At 37.7% G+C, this 20,603-nt stretch overlaps 1 protein-coding gene across 1 annotated transcript in view; it reads left to right on the top strand.

The window, feature by feature from the left end:
- Window positions 1-3,610: 3,610 nt before the first annotated feature.
- Window positions 3,611-20,603, top strand: part of ZC3H12C (zinc finger CCCH-type containing 12C) — a 33,295-nt gene continuing 16,302 nt past the window's right edge. Inside the window, exons 1-2 of the mRNA XM_021711603.1 lie at window positions 3,611-3,706; window positions 8,929-9,680. Of these exons, the coding sequence (XP_021567278.1) occupies window positions 3,683-3,706; window positions 8,929-9,680 (776 nt within the window). The 5' untranslated portion in view covers window positions 3,611-3,682. The remainder of the gene's footprint in view (window positions 3,707-8,928; window positions 9,681-20,603) is intronic.

Here is a 20,603-nt window from a genome sequence, read left to right as displayed (position 1 = left end):
CCTGTAGTTCCAGCTACTTGGAAGGCTGAGGTGGAAGGATTGCCGGAGCCCAGCAGGTCGAGGCTGCAGTGGCCGGGAGCAGCCACTGCACTCCAGTCTGGGTGACAGAGTGAGACTCCAACTCAAAAAAAGAAAAAAAGAGCTCATGGTACATCTGGCTTCCTGCATGTAATAACTTGGATATTAAAGTTAGTGCCTGATTGATTTTGCTGTGTTATTTTTACACTATATGTCTGTATTAGCTTTTTTTGTTGTTGGCTGATTAAAAAAAAAAAAAAAAAAAACTCAAAAATACCATGATCACGAAGGTGGTTTTCCCAGGCTTGTCCGTTGCACTCCGGATGTGCAGACTCCTGCAATTTCCCCAAATGTGGGAAACTTGACTGCATAATTTGTGGTAGTTGGGGGCTGCGTTCACGCTCTCCCCTGTTATAAGAAAAAAAAAAACCCTCAAAAATAACAGTTTTGAGTTAAAATTTCAACTTACTGGGGACAATTGGGAAAATTTGATGTAGTAGGTTACTTCCGTGGTGTTATTATTTAGATAAAAAGAGGTTATATACATTAAAGGAGAACTAGTTGACATAAGAGAGAGGTGCCAGGAAGTTGTCTTGGACCACCACTGGCAAAGAGAATTGATTGCAAACCCATCAAAGCCCATTTATTTCACATTTGTTCCTAAGAAAAATTACAAGGCCCTCTCTAGTGGTTGAAGTATCAAATGTTAGTCCCACCCTTGGCATTGACAGATTTTGGTATAGTACCCCTAGGCATTGACAAGTACCCCTAAAACAATACCGTCATTTTTTCAGTCCCAAGTGTATGCTGTACTGGGTCGTTTATTTCAGTGGCCCAGTCAGAGCCCAGGACAACTGTTTGTATTTGCCCTGCAGTGGGAAGTGGACTAGGGCCACGTAACTGAGAAAGCCAGACTGGGGCTATCTTTTCACCTACAGATGTTTTAATGTACTTAACATTATCCAATACTAGCAACGAGATAGTCTAAATACCACAGCAGGGTCTGATTAGCTTTTTCAGATCACCGCCTTTATTTGCTGTTTGCAAAAAAGCTTAATCCAGTGCTAGAGATCAGCCTTCCTGCTGCGCTCTCCGGTAGTTTTCTCTCATTCTTTGTGTTCACAGTAGCAGGCCTTAGTGAGAAGATTCCTCCTCTTCCTCCTCCTCCTTCCTGCCCCTCCCCCTTCCCCCTTCCTCCACTAAAGCTATAAAGTAGCAACTATAGTTGCAAGGGATAAAGAGGAAGAAAACCCAAGGGAAAAAAGAAGATTGTCTATTCATACTAAGTAGTTTCCTTTCTGTATACAAAAGAAAGGTCTTATATGAATTCATAAATACGGACCCCACTGTCTCTTCTAGTCAGTAGGTAGCTGTTAAGTTTTATTAGATTTTAATTGTAACTACTTTGCGTGGAAGTATATTACGTTTTTTATTTTTATGTCACTTAATCAAATACAGATTTACGCGAAGAATTAAACTCACTAGCCATAGCAGTGACCTTGGTTCATCTCTTTTCCTTTCAGAGTTGATGCCTTTCTTACTCATGAAATTCAAAAAAAAAAAAAACCACCATTACACCACCATCCCCCTAAAAACAAGATAAATTCTAACTTTCTTCATTTCTGTGACATCCATATGCTTCCCCAAGACATGAAATTTGACATCTATGTAATTTACGTAATTTGCAGTAAACTGTAATGCTTGAGGTGCTTTATCTTGATCCTTAGTGGGCTTATGAAATTAGACCATGGCATAAACTATTTCAGTAACATTATTGTAACCCTTGGCAGCAGAAAAATGGTTCTTACTTTAGAAATTAGTTTAATTCAAAAGATTATATTTTAGTTTTCCTTCTGGAAGCAACAATAATTTTCAGGTTTTTAAATAGGCATAAGGAATGTTTTCAGCTAAATAACAGAAAAATCTTAATCATATACACAAATCTTCCTCTTATTTTGTAAATTGAGACGATCTCATTTGCATTTGAGTAGGCCAGAGCCAGGAGGCCCAAACCAGTGTTACTTTTTTCCAAGTGTTCACAAATGACCCTAATTGTGTGTAGCTTCTGTATTTGTGTATGAAAAAGAGATTGATTTGGATTGTTTGGGGTGCTTTAAGTTTTGTGTCTTTAGAGTTTATGATCATATAATGAATGAGTGTAGGCTCTGCATTAATTAGCCCATATCAGAAAAGTGTATGTTAAGAGCAGCTCTTTACTTAATTTGCACTGGAATGAAAAGAGAATATGTGTGTGTGTGTGTGTGTGTGTGTGTGTGTGTGTCTATTCATTCTACAGCACATAAGCAAACAGTAGGGCAGTTATAGAGCTCCTTTTTCCCTAGTAGGGAAGTATCCATACAATACAATACCTTATAGTATTTACATTTTGATTGTTTTTTTTTTTTCATAATCCGGGTCACTCAAGGTATAACATAATGCAGCCTTCAGGTAGTCCGTAGTATTATAAATGCTTAATCTGAAACTTTGAGATAAGTCAGGGATAACAAGCTTCCTCATCAGGGGGGCCTATTTTTATATACTTTATATACTACAAAAATATCCCAGTATTTTTTGTAATGTTAACTTGTTCCTGAACTGAAAAATCTTCAAGTTTTATGGAATACAAATACAAATAACTGGGATAAGGTATAATACTCTCTATGTTATATATACAATAATAGATATATTAAAATATAATTGAGAGACTTTGCTTCTATTTAATTATGTGGTTAACTAGTATCCACAGTAGGAGAATTTTGCACTGCTATTTGACATACATCAGATCAACTGCTATGATGATTTTAGGTTCAACAGTTTTGTCTAAGTGTACAGTTAGGTGTTCCATTTGGCACAAGGTTGGATGGAACTTTGGTTTTATCTTACTGCGCCACACTTCCAGCGAACTTACTTTTTTATACTTTTATTTTTAAACTCTTAAACCTTTTTATTTTGCAATCTTATTTTCATCATCTTTTTTGTAGTCCTATTTATCTTGCCACAAATTAACACATACTTTAAAAGACAGGTTTGCCCCTATTTCCAGGGAAATCATTTTACTCTAACCTCATTTCACCAGTAACTCATTTATTCAAGAAAGGGATTGCCTCAATGGTTAATTGTTACTTTGACACACCTCTCTTTCTTTAATAAAGAAGGAAAGCTAACAGACTAGAGGACAGCCTCAACTTTTTGGAAGCTTGCAACTTTTGCTACTTTAAAATATAATTGGTTTCTTTGTCTTCATGCATTAAAAACAAGGCGGAAAAGCTGAAGTCTGCCCAAGCCAGGTGTTTCTTGTTGGCAGGCTGCTCCCTAATGACTCTGCTCTCATGGAGCAGCTGCCTACGAGTCAGCTTTGTATGGCCTATTGTTGCCGCACACCCCTCGTTAATACACACAGGCTGCCCGGGGCAGCCCGGAGAATGACATCAACTTGCTTATCTTAGAAACCTACAAACCTGACGCAGAGTGCTGAGGTTGTCTTGCATCTGCTTGGCCAACTAATTGTGAGCTTTCTGGCCTATGATTGGCTGCTGTTCCACTCGGTAATAGGTTAAGCAAAGACACTGCGATTCCATCTGTTCAACCATTCATTGTTCTTCTTGCCTGCCTGGAAGTCTAAACTGTGTTAAGGAGTTTACTGCTGAAGCTGCTACAGCAACCAATGTCTTTGTATTTTCCTGCTAACGTGAGTATCTATGCTACGTAATGCCTTGGAGGTTAAACTTTGCTAAATATTCAAGGGTATTAATTTGAACTCTGTAAAAGCACCTCAGATGAAAACCTGCAAATTATTGCATAGTGCCAACATACTGGAAAATTCAGGTTTTCTTCCATAAAATATGTCTGTGAAGCAGATTTTTACATTTTTATATTCTGGAGTTATGTAAATAATTACAGCTTCGTGAACATTTGTAAGGCATTAGGCATGGCATATAGTTATTTGGAGCTTCAAGACAAGTTATAGTAAGTGTTCTGATATTGTGATAAATGGAGAATTTAGATTTTATCTTCTTGTCAAATTCTTAGGTTTCTTAAGATGTCACTGTCATGTCCAGTTGCTGTAAAATGATAGTAAGATTTGATAGATCTCTCCATTGTCTTAGAAGTCTAGCTCAGGGAGATGGATTAACATACGTAGATGTTTCAACTTGTTTTGTATATGATTAAGCATTCATTTGCTTTGTCAGCAATTTCAGTATTCATTTACAGTCTCTAATTTCCTGTCTCCCTTCTATTTTTTTCCTTACATTAGTTTCAGTTATTAGATTGAGGATGTCATTCCAAGAACTAGTTTTTTAAGAGTTCTGTTGTGGGGACCAGAGGAGGAGACAAAAGACTTTCATCCATCAGTTGGGAGGGAAAGAAAGAGCGTAAAGGGTTAAAAAGAGGTTTTCATTTCTACCACATGCCCCATTGTGTGAACATATGCATAAGTCTATTGAAAGTTTTCAGAAGATGGGCTGGCCACCAGTTGCTGGCCTCCTGCAGTTCCAGTAGACATCTGTTGCCCCAGAGCATTAACCAGTCTGTTCAAAGGGACATCCTTCCTTTGTTAGCTAGAGGGTTGCAGACAACACCACTCACTCAAATACAATGGTAATTAAATACACAGAGAATACAGCAGTAGGTATTTATTACATATTCATTATTTTATTTTCATTGTTCTCATAGCATTACCATTGGGATAACAACCAGAACCCACTTTTATGACATTGTAGCTTTACATTACAAACAAACAAATTGGCTGAACAAGTTTATGGTCTAATATTCCTGATTAATATGAAGCTCTTTAGAATAGGGGAAAAAAAGGAATTTTTTTTTTTTTTACTTTTTTGAGATGAAGACTTATTCAAGTTGTCGAATAAGAACTTTTGGAACATCTCTTCACTAAATGGAGGAATTTTAGGTTTTTTGAGAACTATCTAGTGAATAGTCATATCACAAACCTGCATTCAGCTCATATAAAGTTTCTTTTTAGCAACTAAAATAATTGGTTATACGTCATCATCCTCACAGAATTAGCATAACGTTTAGTTATTTTTCATCAAGTAATATTTGTTAGCTTGCCTTTAGCAAGAAGGCTTGAGTTTCCAGTACAGTATCTGGAGGGAATGTGTAGACTTCTAACTGTAGAAATCTGTTTTATGATCATCATATTTTTGCCCAATATCCTTTGTGTTCAAGAATGTAGTATGTAAAAGTCAAACTATAATGGATCCCTGATACAAAGTTTAAAAGTTAAGCTGTTTTTCTTGGATTTTTTTCTCCTAACTATACAAGTATAAACTGATTTATTTTGTGAAACTTTGACTATGCTGCCTCTTCATGAAATAAGGAAAATTGCCCTTATTAGTTAATATTTAGTTGATTAAATGTAAGATGATATATGTAAGTTTACACTTGCATAAATGTAAAACTTAAAAGTTTAATAGATGATAGAAATGAGCAAAGTGTTTTCTGCCTTACGTGTAATAATACATTTTGGGACGCTTTTGTAGTATTTTCTTTTTCAAAATCAATTTATCCTTTTTTAAGGCAGTGAACAAAAATAGCGATATACTGTTCTTTGTTCTAAAGTTTATCTTAATTCCTTGTAAATTTTACATAATCCGCTACATTAACAAATACTGCAACCTATGAAAATATTTAATGTTTTAAATCTTTGGAATAGCATTTAACTTTGTATTGACTGATTTCAAGATACTCCCAAATTCTGGGTTGTTTTTAAGTGCCATATTAAGTCAGAACAGTCTTTTACTAATTAGAAATGAGTAAGGATGCATTCCGGAAATTAAAATTTTAAAAACAAATCTTTATCATTTGAGTCAATACAAGAGAAGATACATGTGCCTTATAGGCCTGAAAATTGAACTCACTTGTCCTTATTTGTGCTATTTCTTATTTAGTCTCTTGCTTTACAGGAACTAAGAACCATTTAACTGCTTGTTTAGTACAAGATGACATTGGATCACTTTCTCTAAGCTGACCAATGAAATCTAGAGATGAAGAGAGGCCTGTCATTGTGGAAAAAGTTCATCCAGAATATTTTAAAACAAAAAAGATTTTGCCTAACAAAACTGAATGTTAATTTTTTAAAAGTAGACCAAGTGTACATTTTCCTTAGCATTATAAATCAAACTATTGTAAACTTTTTATTTAAATATTATGCACAAATTATACAAATTATCACAAATTAAAAGTATGTATTCACTAAATGTATTCACTAATTATATTGGTATACAAATGAGCTTTGTGTGGTCTAATGTTATAAAAACAACTGATGATCCCATTTGTTTCTCTGTCATTATTGTAGCCATATAATAAAATTATATAGCATTGCAGATTCAGGTAGTGTGATCAACATTTAAAAAAAATATTAGATTGAAGATATAGAAAGATTTAAACACTTTTTAAAACTAGTTCATTTTCCATGTAAAAACTTGACGGTATCTGGTTTTGTTTTTTGCAAAATGTGAAAATTAAGAGTAATTTCACTTATTTTTTAATCAAAACATTTCATTCTAATGCTTCCCACTAGCTATATTTTTCATAAGGTATTCCCCTTGTCTGATATATTAAAAAGAAAAGAAAGAAAAAAACTACTCCTCAATACTCAATATTAAAATAATATTTCCTAGTCAAGCTCAGGGATTTGGTCAGCAAGTCATTATCTTGAAGAATTATCTCACAACAGCACTTAGGGCAAAACCCAAACTTTTCAGGGGAGATCAAAAATGTTGCCCATTAAACACACTTCCTGCAGTCAGAGCAGATTGTGGGGTTTACAGAACAATGATGTCGGAGCTTCCAGATTGGTTTGGCAGCTGCATTGTTCTCCGAGGGTAAACCAGACGCACTTAAGTCCCAGTCTCTTTTATAGGCTTTTGTTCATACCAAATTATTCTTTCACTGTGCTAGCATTCATGATGGCATGTTAAAGGAGTGCAGCTTAGCAACCAGCTTCTGGTTGCCTGGCAGCCCAGCTTCCAATAGGTTTTCCTTGTTTGAGGTACTTTTGGTGGGAGCTCTCCGAAGGCTGCAGTGTGGATTTTTCTTTTAACTGTATCCTTTATTAGGATGCTGTTGTGATTTGTTACTTGCATTATGGTGTTAGTATATTACAGTAGTAAATAAATCACAGGGTGTAAAGATTTGCTTTCGAAATCCCTTGCTTTAGTTCTAAATAATTGGGCTCATGCATATCCAAACTAATAGGAAAAAAATTGAAATGGATGCAGCTTTATAATGAAACAGATGTATACAGGATGTTTCTTTTTATCGGTTGAGCTAGGAGAGTTGGGTGTTCTTCAAAACTAATGAATGCTATATTAGTAGAACAACAATATTAAAGTTATCTGTCTTCTCAGGGAATAAACCATGAACAAAGTTCTGTAAAAGTGTGTAGGAGTTCTACACTGAGGGAATTTTAAGTGTATTATCAAACTAAAGATTTGATGTTCTCTTCTCTGGTATTTACCATAGTTAATAAAATTTGCTTCATTATGTAGAATTATTTGACTCTAATGTTTCCCACATATGCTTTCAAATTTGAGACTTCTCAGAAAACCGCTTTTTATATAATTGTTCTTTTCTAGTGTAAATATGATGTTGAAGAGCTTTAGAACAGAATATTTTCCAGTTTTCTTCTGTAGGTAATTTAAATAGGCATCTTCTGACAGTCTCAAATTCAGCTGTCATGGGCTTGCAAATGTTATACCTAAGGAGAAGACTGGAATTGCATGAATAAGTAAACCACTAATGTGGAGTTTATCCTTACAGTGAAACATAAGAGAAATTAGCTTTATTTTTCTAACCCATTTCTAGCAGAGAAATAACAATGATTTCCAATAGACTTTAAGGGAAAAGAGTAAAACAGCAAAAACAAAACAAAACAAACATTTTAAACAGTAAAAGTATACCTATCAGGGAAAATAGGAGAAAGATGACTTTTTTAACCAAATGTAGATGAATGGCTAATTAATCTGATGCAATACAGAAATATTTTCTGCCCTAAAATTCAAGAAACTGAAATAACATTATTTAATGTGTTTATTTGTTGCTAATTTTATGTGAAATATTTAATATCCTTGCTTTGATAAATCCAAAGAGAATAAAACAACTTTTATTTTTTCCTAGATGTAATAAACTGTAGATTTTCTGATGTTTACCAAGGATATAAAATGTTAAAAATTATACTGTGTTACTGTGTCCCAGATTCACAAAACCATGATTCTTAGGGTAAAACTCTATTTGTCTCTAAGTTGAATTGAATTCACTTTGCAGTTGTTTAATTCTTTGTTGGCCATTTTAGAGTATGTGCTCTTTAATTTCAGTTATCTACATTATTTTTGAAACTTCTTGAGATTGTTAAGTTTTACCCAAATTTAGGATAATTTTTCAAGTATGATAATGTTTTTCTTTTCTTTCTACATGGCTTTCTCTTTAAAAGAATTTTTACAGATTTTTATGAATTCTGTTTGAGAAAATGTAAATAACCTGTCATGGCATATCTAAAGCATGCGTTTTGGTAATATTCTATGTGTCACTCTAGAATCATAAGCCTTTCTAAAAATGGAAAAATCTGTTCCATCAAAGTTGAGAAGGAACATGATATTGTGGGGAAAGTACGGGTTTAGGAGTCAGATGAAACTCACTAAGAAATCCAATTTTTCTATTTATTTATTGTGTTGCCTTGGAGAAATTGCATGACTTTCTTCATTAACAACTTCTTCATCTGAAAAACAGGGTGTGACTACTGTGGGAAGAATGTTATGAGGAAGGGGCAGATACAGACAAAATACGAAGTGGGTGTTCAGTTTGATAATTCTCTTCTGGCTTCTCCATTGAGACCGAAATCAAACCACAAATATAAAGTTCTAAATATTTTACTTTTTTTTTTTCCTCTAGGAATACGGGGTGCTTTGCATTCAGGAATACCGAAAAAACAGCAAAGTGGAGTCAAGTACACATAACAGCTTCATGGGCTTGAAGGATCACCTGGGGCATGATCTCGGCCACCTTTACGTGGAGAGCACTGACCCACAGTTAAGTGCAGCTGTACCTTGGTCAACGGGAGAAAAACCAACTATGGATACAGTTAATGCTGGGAAGGACGAAAAGCAGTTGTCTGAAGAGAATGCGAGCTCTGGTGACTCTGAGGAAAGCACAAATTCTGATCATGAGTCGGAACAATTGAGTAGCATTTCAGTAGATCCATGCCTGTTAACCAAGACTCACAGACAACTGTGTCGGTCTCCCTGTTTGGAGCCTCACATACTCAAGCGCAATGAGATCTTGCAAGACTTTAAACCTGAAGAGTCCCAGACTACAACCAAGGAAGTGAAGAAACCCCCTGATGTGGTGCGAGAATACCAAACGAAACTGGAGTTTGCACTTAAATTAGGCTATTCTGAAGAACAGGTTCAGCTTGTGCTAAACAAACTCGGTACTGATGCTTTAATCAATGATATTTTGGGAGAACTTGTCAAACTTGGAAATAAAAGTGAGGCTGATCAAACAGTTAGTACAATTAACAATATAATGCGGGAAACATCTTCCCTGGAATCTCAGAGGTCCGAATCTCCAATGCAAGAGATTGTAACAGATGATGGTGAAAATCTGAGACCAGTAGTTATCGATGGCAGCAATGTGGCAATGAGGTTAGTAGAAAAAAATCGTTACTGAAAATTATTACCAAATTTTATTTGTTTGTTTATTTGTTTGTAACAAGATCTAGCTCTGTTGACCAGACTGGAGTACTGTGGTGCGATCATAGCTCACTGCAGCCTCAAACTCCTGGGCTCAAGTCATCCTCCCACCTCAGCTTCCCAAGGAGCTGAGACTAGAAACATGCACCACCATACTCAGCTAATTTTTAGTTTTGTTTTTGTTTGTAGAAACGGAGTTTTGCTATGCTGCTTAGGCTGGTCTCGAACTCCTGGGCTTAAGCAATCCTCTGCCTCAGCCTCGCAAAGCACTGAGATTACAGACACAAACATGTCTGACTTCACAGACTGTACTCATTATCATAAAATAAAAGGGAAAAACTGAGTTGTAAAGGTGCAGGAAAGATCTTATAAGGCCTTGAAAGCTAAGCTGGATAATTTAGACGTGGTTCTATCATCCAAGGGTCATTGAGGGATTTTGAGCAGAGGAGTGTCAATAGTAGAGTTGTGCCCCATACCGATGATTTTGCACGGATGTATGGGAGATAGGAAATCAATATGGATGCAAACAATCCTTTCTAATGGAGTTAAGATAGCCTTAACAAGCATTAAAGAGGTATGAAGCGTTCATGTGGCTTTGAAAAGGCCTCAGATGAACTATCATTTGATCTTTCTCAGACTCGACCACAAAATTGGTTTTTTCCTGTAATAATCCAGAACCACTGAATGATTGCTTTAGTGATAATACATAAGGCCCAAAACCACGAATTGCCAAAGGACAGAGTAGTGAGGGATTCCTTGAGGAATACCTGCAACCAAGGCTATGTAACGGAATTACTAGCGGGGTCTTCAAAGGAAATGTCCTCCAACATTCTACTCCTGTGGCATATAGAATTACTGTCTATCCATCATGTGCCCATTAGTTTCAATTCATATATTTTTTTAAAATTTCCCTGTGGTTTTAGGTCCAGATGACTTGTCCTGTGGTTAAGAAAGTACAATCTTGTGAGCCATCGGGGATGGGAGGATGGCACGTTGGTGTTAGAGACCTTTGATCCCTAAAAGTGTTTGACTTCTTCAGTACGCATCCGTGACCTAGTCATCTGACTTCATGAAAATTAAAAATGATTAAAATCCCTATTGTGAATATAATTGGGTTCATGTGAGGGATCTAGACTGCGTGTTCCTTATGAGACTCTAAAGAGAAAACCTAGAGTTTCATCAACACCTGTACCCCAGGAGTAGCACAGGTCCTCCTGTTGCGTGTGGAAATGGAGGCTGGCACACCAGTCCTCTGTTTTTTTTGAGTTGGAGTCTCACTCTGTCGCCCATACTAGAGTGCAGTGGCCGCTCCCGGCCACTACAGCCTCGACCTACTGGGCTCCGGTGATCCTTCCGCCTCAGCCTTCCAAGTAGCCGGAATTACAGGTGCGCACTACCACACCCGGCTGATTTTTTTATTTATTGTAGAGATGAGATCTCGCTGCCCAAGCGGGTCTCGAACCCGTGGGCTCAGGCAATCCACTCACCTCAGCCTCCCAAAGGCGCGGGATTACAGGCTGAGCCACCAAGCCCGGCTCAGTCCTCTGTTTTTTATATGAACAGACTTTTGAAACTTCCCCGCCCCACCCCAAAAGCAAAAAGAAACTTTCACTTCCTCTGTCATTGCAAGTCCTCCTCCTTGGTCAGCCAGTGCAGGTATCTGGGGTTAGATGAGCTCTCTCTGGTGACCAGTGGGTAGGCCTCATGGGTGCATGTTTGTGCCGCATCTCAGGACAACCCCAGGGTCTTAGGTGAGCCACTTTTGACCAGGGCTCTCTGCTTGTGTTGCCTCTCTGTTAGTGACAGGGATCTACCAGAAGAATCCAAGCAAGGGAGAAGGGACAGAGTAAGATTTGCCTTCGGGAAAGATCACACTATAGAGAATTTCTGAGAATGAGTTTGAGCACAGCGATTGGAGATGGGGGGGCCTACTTACATTTGAAAATATATGCACAGGTGAGATTGTGGACGACAACTGGAAAAAATATGAACTAAAAAATATCACTGCTGCTATATATCAGCCAAATGGCACAGAATAGAGAGAGAAACCAACCGTTTGTTTGAAAGTTTATGCACTTGGTCTCCCTAAGAAGATTCATGTTGGAAAGCAACTGGTGTTAGTACAAATCTGAATGTTAACTGAGATGTAGAAAAGCACTCTAGGTAAACCACTGAAGCATTTTCTTAAAGTTTGAACTGATCAGATATACATTACAGAGTCAGAATATGGACAGAGGAAATGCCTTAAGTTGTGATAACTTTCCTTTGTATCAAGAATACTGAGCTAAGCCCATATATACTTATAAAATATAAGCAGAGTTTAGCAAGCTGTACACTCAGAATTTAAGCATCTGATGAATCTTTTTTTTTAAATACAAAGTCTTTTGTATATCTGTTCTGCTTTGTGAAGTTACATGGACTTATATAACTTTGTGAAATTACATAATATATATGGACTTTTCATTATAAATTTGAACATTGAAGGCCCTCTTGCCTAGGCTCTAAATTTGCCTTCAGTTGTTTGGTTAGTTTGCTGTCCTGTTGCCTGTTTACCATTACAGTGCAGCCTGTTTACCAGTACAGAACTGATTTAGAGTTAACAAAATCATCCTGGACACCTTGTCCAAGCGTTTGGTTCAGACCGGTGGTCCCCAACTTTTTGGCATCAGGGACCGGTTTCATGGAAGACAGTTTTCCACAGCGAGGAGAGTGGGAGTGGATATCATCAGGCAATAGAGTCTCATAAGGAGCATGCAGCCTAGATTCCTCACATGTGCAGTTCACAATAGGGTTCACACTCCTGTGAGTATCCAATGCCACCACTGATCTGACAGAAGGTCCTGCCATGTGGCCTGATTCCTAACTGGCCGCAGACTGCTATTGGTCTGCAGCCAAGGTTGGAGACCCCTGGTGTAGACTACAGGAGAGACTACACGTTGCCAGCGCCCACTTAAATTTGTCTTTGGCTCCTTCAACCAAACTTTGTCAAAATTATGTACAGCAGACCTGTGTGATCCAAAGATAATGACTAGCCACGTGTGGCCAACCCAAATTTAGATATGCTGTAAATATAGAATACATATCAGATTTCAAAGACTTAGTACACAAATATGTAAACTATTTCAATAAATCATGTTGATTATATGTTAAGATAATGTGATACATTGAGTTAAATCATTTATACTAAATTAATTTCAACTGCTTTTCATCTTTTTATTGTGCTTTGCTAGATAATTTAAGGCTATATATGTGGTTCACATTATATTTTATTGGACAGCCTCTCAGTGGAATGTTTTTAAGCCCAAATTTACTAGAAGTCACATTAATTCAAGCATATCTTAAATTCCCTCTAGGTAAGTGTCACAGGTGTTACTTAGAGGTTAGTTGGCAGTAGCCCATTTCTTTTGTTGTTTTTAAAGAAAATCCTCAGAGACCATGAAAAGAATCAGAATCAGAGCTAGTCTTGTTGTTGTTGTTGTTTTTAATTATACAGTATGGAATCTGACAAAGACAAATATTAGTTATATTCTGCTGCACCTCTTTATAACTGTTAAGTACATAATTCTAGTTGTCATCAATAACATGAATTGTAACAGACCAATGGGCAGTAAAATTCCCTATTATCTCAAGCATGCTTCTTTAAACTCTAACTTAGAAACGGCAACCGTAGTAATTCTATTACATACATAGATAAAGTTAATCACAGATCTTCGCCTAACCAATCTTGCCAATTATATAAAATGGGAGAATGTTATTAGAGTCCACGTTTTCTATTTTTCCTAATAAAGCCTTTTTATATCTCCTAAACAGATGTGTTTTCTTCATCGTCAGATACATCTAGATTAGCTAATTGTTAATTTTGCCTCCAGTTATAGGCCTTATAAGGTGAAGGAAATCTTTCTTTTCCTTTTTCCTTCCCCCTCTCCAATTCTGAAAGTTGCTTCTCTTTACTGCACTGTTGGTATATTCATAACCACCTGAAAAGTAATAATTATTTCGTCTTAGACTACTGGAATAACTTTGGGGTTGGATATTTTTGTTATCCTAAGTTGGTGATTTAGGATTTAAAGCAGTTCAGTCACAATTCTGTAACTCGTGCATGGAAACCCAATATTTAAACAAGTAATATATATAATATATGCAGGGCTGTGTTTCCCACTTAAAAATTCCTCTTCTACTCCCCAGAAGATCCTCTGTGCCCGTCATGGAATTTCAGTTTGGAACAGAACTTGACAAACATTGATTTAAATGATCTATAACTAGGGAGCATAGATTTAGTTTTCTGGTGTTATGTTTAGTATTTAACCTCCTGAGAACGAGGATTCGCTTCAAAGTGATCTTGGTATATTGGAAAAGTGATCAGAGACAATAAAGCTGAGTAACCATAAGAATAACAAAATAGGCGTGCAAAAACAAACAGTTATGAGCCTTCAGTACAAAAGAAAAAAACTCTAGATGCCCAGGAGTCAACAATACGAAGTTAATTATAGATTCTCAATACAATGTGAAATTTCATTGGACTACAATGATAGTAAAATATCCGATTTCCATATGGAAGATGATAGCCAGCTGCACTGCCTCCCCCTGCTTAAAGACAGATGTAAAAGAATTTCTTTCAAGACTCATTAGACATTGAAAAATGCATTCATGAAGACAGTCTTAAAGTCATTTTTTTAGAGTTCTTTAAAATAAAAATCAATTTTTATATGTTCAAGATGATTTAAGTATAATGAGGCCTAAGAATAGGGGGAAAAAATCTAATTAATTCACCCCATAATTTGGAAAGCACCTGGACTTTATATTAATATTTTAATGCTCAATAAATATTAATATTATTATTTTACTATTCTGTGCTAAAGTTCACCCTGACTTTCTGTAATAGAATTAAGCTACTTATAGCTAAACTTCAATACTAAAGATTCAAATATGGTTTCCTAGTGTCAAACTTTTCATTCTAGGCACTTCACTGACAAACCCTGCTAATTTGTATCCTTGCTGTGATGAATGGCTTAACGTGATGACCCCCTGAAGTCACAGGCTTATAGTCGTACCTTAATCCTTTGGTGGAGGGCATCACACAGGTATACCTTAGAATACAGCAAACATGCAGGTCAAGTTTTTGATTTAAATAGGAGGTTATCTCTAGAGGGTTGTAGAAAAGCAGTTGGTTGCCTTCTTGAGTATCCTGATTACCTTGAGCTTGGTTTCTGGTTTCTTTTGTAAACTAAAACTGTTTCGTGATCTCCACCCATCAAACATACTGCCCTAAACATCTGTTTACTATTTACGGTGAGACTAAAGCTATTAAGCTATTATTTTACTGGTTTTATTTTTACTCTAAAACTTTTTCCCGTTTTCTAAACATTAAGACCAAGGGGATATGAGAAAGTGGTGGAACTAAAATTTTTTGAAGCTTTCTATATAGCAGGCATTTGGCTACATTTTTCATATATATCACCTTACTCAGTTCTCACAGTCCTATAAGGTAGCAGAGTTATCCTCATTTTAAATATGAGAAATTGAGGTTCAGCATAAGAACTTACCCCACAGAAAAGTGGCAAAGAAAAGCTTTAAACTCATATCCGATTCCAGAGGCAATGTGATTTTCCCTCTATCAGCCTATTCTTAAAAACCCATCTCTCCTTGGTAGAGATATGCCATTCCAGGTACAATTTTTATTCTTAGATTGTAGATAAGTTGCAAAAAGGACTTTGTAAAAATAACTATTCTTTTCTCATATAAGTAATATCCTTTTTACATAAATTTTAGAAAATTAAAAAAAAATCACCTATAATTTCCAAAGTTCTTTATAAGTATTATGTAATATTCAAACTCCAGTAAAATCAAATATTAGGAAACAGAAAGATGACTGAAAAGAGACTCCTTTGTTCTTTTTTTTCCCTTCTCCACTGCCATATAAAGTATTAAAAAAGAGGCAGTCTCTTTTAATAGAAGTCTTCGTTCCCTTTTTAGGTTTCTCCATGTTTTTCAATTACTCCTCATATCTGTCACTGGAAGATAACAGTTCTAATTCTAAAATAACCCTTCCTGTTCTGTGGCTAACCTAGTTCGTGGCACCTGCGTATGTAACTGAAGAAAAAGTAATATGTACAATTGTATATTTCAGACATAGCAGATGGGAATGGTTGACCTGTCGTCCCCCCTCTTCCAGGTCCCAGGCTGAGGCAAACTGTGTTCAAATATGTGGTCTCCTGAATTTTTTCTCTGCATTACAAAAATATACCCTTATTCTCTGTTAACCATCATAGGTGACCAGTTTAATGGCATTAATAAGCAAATAGAGTTTAATTCTCCAGTGGCAGTTATATATGGTGTTATAGCATGTAGCGAACATCATACTGTTTTGGCTTCTTACGGGAATGCCCTTCTGTTGAAGACAGAAAGGTCGAACTCATGTGCTTTTCAGAGATATCACAGTAGTAAATATGAGTAAGGATAATCTTGTTAGCTCTATGGGGCAAAATGAACTTAAAGGATAGTGAAAAGTGATGATAGTGAAAGTCATATGAAGAACGTATTTATTTGTCAAGATAATTTGTGTTCATTTCAGCTCCCCTTGGTTTCCGGTTTTCTAGTTCATAGGGAGTTGCATCTGTCTGAAATTGATTAGGCATCTCTAGATAGAAGTGATGAGGCTTCAATTAACCTCGTCCAAACCTTAGTGGTCCTTTCCACAGCTCAGTCTGCAAATTAATTTTATCTTATAGTCTGACATGCGTTCTATAATAAATTACAAAAATGTGTTAGAGAAATTGCAATGACTCTAGTAAATCAGCAATTCATTTCCCACGTGATATTTTAGTTGCTACTGATGTTAGAAAGTCTCTGTTCTTCAAAATTTGACCCATAACATGGAAGACCCCCCCTGCCAGCAGCACATACTATGAGTATAATAAATGATAACCTTCACTAGCTCATGTACCTTGCCTCCCAGAAGCTTCAGAAATGCCAGCATGTGGTAGCTCTTGGTTTACACAAGAGGCCCCTTCCCAACAGATTAACGGCATTCAGAAACAAAGGAAGCATGTTCCTTAAATAGAGGAATATTTGTTCATGAATCTCAGAGGAGAAAGAAAAGGTGGAAGATTGTCAAGAGAAAGCCACACTTGTTTTTCTGGGTCAGGATAAAACAAGAAAGGTCAGTCAAAGCTGCAGAATTTGTGGCTCTAGTCCACGCACGACAAGACCGGAAAAGATCAAGGCAGGAAAAACAAGCAAACGCATGATGAGGTTCTCCCGTTCCCAGCACTGAGGCTCTTCCAGTGTTTCCATGCTTCTTGCTTTGTACCATTTGCTGGTTATCTCCCTTCTTGTTTCCTGAGCGGAAGAGCCTCCCGAGGAGGTTAAAACTTCGCAGTTGGGTCACATCCCTGGCATCGTCCTTAATCTCTTCACTGTTTCCAGGGTCCTGGCTTCTTACAGTAATGACCTGTTGACTTCGCATTAGAGAACCTTCTCTTACTTGTAGGTAGTTCCAGAAAGGGACTTGGGCCCTTTGTGAATCATTCTAACTGGGCAGGTAACACTGTAGTCTTAAGTTTCTTGGTCTTCTTTACCCTCTTCCAGTTTTTCTAAAACTGGATGGATTACTGTTGCCAATACCTGCAAAACGTGTCTTCCTCACCGCCCAAATGCCTTTTCTCTTACTTACGCTTGAATTCACTGCAACAAGGCTGCCATAAAAGTGGTAAGGAGTAGGGTCTGTTCTGATCTGCCCCTAATCCCATTTGTGTTAATTTAGAGAAAGCCTCGGTGAGCCACTGATGAAAGTCAAGGGAGTACTCAGCAGCAGTGGCTCTGCAGCCTCTCCCAGGTCACCTCCTGCAGAAAGATTTCAAAGACTGCCAGCAGCAGGGCCTCAGGACGGATTCCCAAGGCATGAGCTGTTTGAGGGGGTAGTCAGCTTCCCGAGGCCATGGTCCCCATCATACCTGTTCCGTGACTCAAGCAAAGTTGGCCAGCACGACACCCCATGCAGCAGCCGGCATGCATCCTCACACAAAGGGATGTGGGCTGCAAATGTGCTGTAGAGCCCCTTGGCAAACTTGTCCGACTCTTTTCAGAGCACTGGAAAATAACTCCGAGTGACATCAACGGAGGAAAAGGACACATGCACTTTTTCACATCTGATGTACCAGGCTTTCCTGGATGCCTTATAAGAGGCATCGGGGTCACTGGAGCTCCAAAAGAGTAGGGCTGATTTTCTTCACATTCAGAAGGAAAGTGAGTTGATTTGTGCGGCTCTGTAGTTTCAGTCTCTTTCTGCTGTTTGGTGTCCTTACTCTTTCTGCTTCCCCTTTTGTCCAGGTTACCAGGGCAACTGCTTGCCAGCCTAACGCCTTAAGGACGGTCTCTTGTCCAAATTCTCGGACTCTTGTTCCCTCTTCATCAATTCTGCCTTCCTGGCTTTGTCGTACATGTTCCATTTACGGACGTTTTGGAGGTGGAATCCATATTAAGATAGTCTAATAAGGCTAGCAGGTCTCCTCCTTCCAGGAAGAAGTTTTCCCCATGTCCTGCAGCCCCTGGGAACCATCCAGAGCACTGGAAAATCCATAAGGTCATTGCTCCACTCTTCTAGGTCCCAGCTTGAGGCAGAGAAGGGTATTGGGAAGTAGACAAAGCAGAAGGAACAAAGCAGAGAAAGTCAAGAACCTGGAGAAAGAGAAAGGAGCTTTCAGTATCTTCATCTCTTCCTCTGGTTTCTTAATTCATTATTTATTGCTGTCCAGTTTGTTCTTTCTTTTATTTCTGAGATCCCTAGAACCAATATTCATTTTATTTTGAGCGAGATTTTTGCAAGAATCTCTGTAAATACAACAATCTGTCTACTTCAAATGAGCCTTCTTCTGATCATTGCAAAGCAGGATCTGTGTAAGTATACCTATCCCCAATGTGACAGAGTTAAATAAGCCTGTTGTTTTTAAGAAAGAGGCCTACTGACAGCTCATTCTGGGCTTCTCATATTTTCTACTATTAAAGCCAGTGGCCAATCAGATAGGACCTTCAGTAGTAACTCAAAATTTGCAGTGAGGGTTTGGAATTTTCCCTGGGAACCCAATCCCTCTGAGGCAAAGTAGTCAGAGGGACTTTTAAAGCTAACATTCAGGAGCTCTGCTCTAATCAGAGGTAACCACAAATCCTCCAACAAATGCACCTGCGGAAGGATTCCCTGAGGTATACCAGTCATCCTTACTGCCAAATTGTCGGAATAAGAAAGAAATTGAGACCCAAAGGAACATGCCAATTTATTAATAAAGAATTAGCTAATTCTTATTAGCTTAAAAAAAAACCTGAATGCATACAGATAGCCCATAAGTGACTCTATTTATATGGAATTAAGCCTCTGGTCCTTTTTTAGTAAATAGTCAATAGATACTTTATTTGCATCAGTAGCTGTATTGCACTTACTCTGACATCCTATTTTTCATAATTCTTTATCCAGCTTACTCCAATTCTATGATTCTTTATCAGTATCTTCCCACTTACTCCTTAGGTTGTATCTAGCACATATGATTAGTCAGCCACATCCTTCAGCATGTGTCTGTAACGTTGAATTAAGTTCAGTCTCCCAAAACCTCTGCTAGTCTTTCCAAATCCCATCTGCAATTTGAAGCCACCTGGTAATTCTCGGGCTTAAATATTACAGGGATGATTCTGTGTCTTGGTGGCTGACAGGGACTTCCAAGCAACAGCAGCCAATCTAGGGATTTCCTGGATAGGGTTCTTTTTTTTTTTTTAAACCCTGGCCTGCTTGGGAAGGATTAGTTGGGAAAGTCCTGGCAACTGAGGAACTCACCCTCCATATCCCCACCTGCCTGCCTTTCCCTCCCTGTGCAAAAGATAAAAACCAGAGCCTGACCAGGCACAGTGGCTCAGCCTGTAATCCCAGCACTTTGGGAGGCCAAGGCGAGAGGATTGCTGGAGTCTGGGGGTTTGAGACCAGGCCGGGCAACTTGGTGAGACCTCATCTCTACAGTAAGTCAAAAAAATAAGCCGGACCTGGTAGCACACACCAGTAGTTCCCACTGCTTGGAAGACTGAGGCGGAAGAATCACTGGGAGCATGCCACTACACTCTAGCCTGGGCAACAGAGTGCGACTCCAACTCAAAGAAAAAAAAAAAAGAACAGGAGCCTTCCCCCATGTGTGATCTAAGCTGGTGGAGGATGAAAGCCATTTGCTAATTGCATGAAATACAATTTCAGGTTCCTGCAGGGCTCACTGTACCTGGATACAGAATTACTATGTTTTAGAGAAAGCATGCCTCTAACTTTCTAAAGTATTGCCAAATTGCTCTCGCAAATAGTTATACCAATTTACACTCCCACCTGTAATGTATAAGTTCCTACTTTCACATATTCTTGGCAACATCTGGTGTTTGCAGACTTTATTTTTACCAGTCTGATGGGTGTGAAGTAGTGTCTCATTTTGGCTTTAATTTGCATGTCTCTACTATTGAGCATCTTTTCCTGTGTTCATTGGTCATTTGGGTTTCCTCTTCTGTGAATTGATTGTTCATATCTTTTGCCCTAAAAAAAACTGGTTACTCTTTTTGGTATATAAGAGTACTTTATGTATTCTGAGTACCAACCTTTTGACAGATTTTATCTGTTGCAAATATCTTCTCCCAGTCTATGACTTTTCTTTTTTATGGACTCTTGCATAATAAACTTTTATGTGCTCAAATATATCAGTCTTTTCCTTGATAGCTTGTGGTTTTGTATCTTGTTTAAGAAGTATTTCCCCATTCTGATATGAATATCTCCACAAATTTCTTCTGAAAGTTTTGCAATTTTATTTTTGCCATATGAAAAACCAGTGTCCCTAGTACCATTTGTTGAATAGTCAGTCT

This window comes from Carlito syrichta, unplaced genomic scaffold (assembly GCF_000164805.1).
Source record: "Carlito syrichta isolate Samal-C Ts95f unplaced genomic scaffold, Tarsius_syrichta-2.0.1 Scaffold302396, whole genome shotgun sequence".
Taxonomy (NCBI): domain Eukaryota; kingdom Metazoa; phylum Chordata; class Mammalia; order Primates; family Tarsiidae; genus Carlito; species Carlito syrichta.
This window is presented reverse-complemented; position numbering and strand designations above follow the sequence as displayed.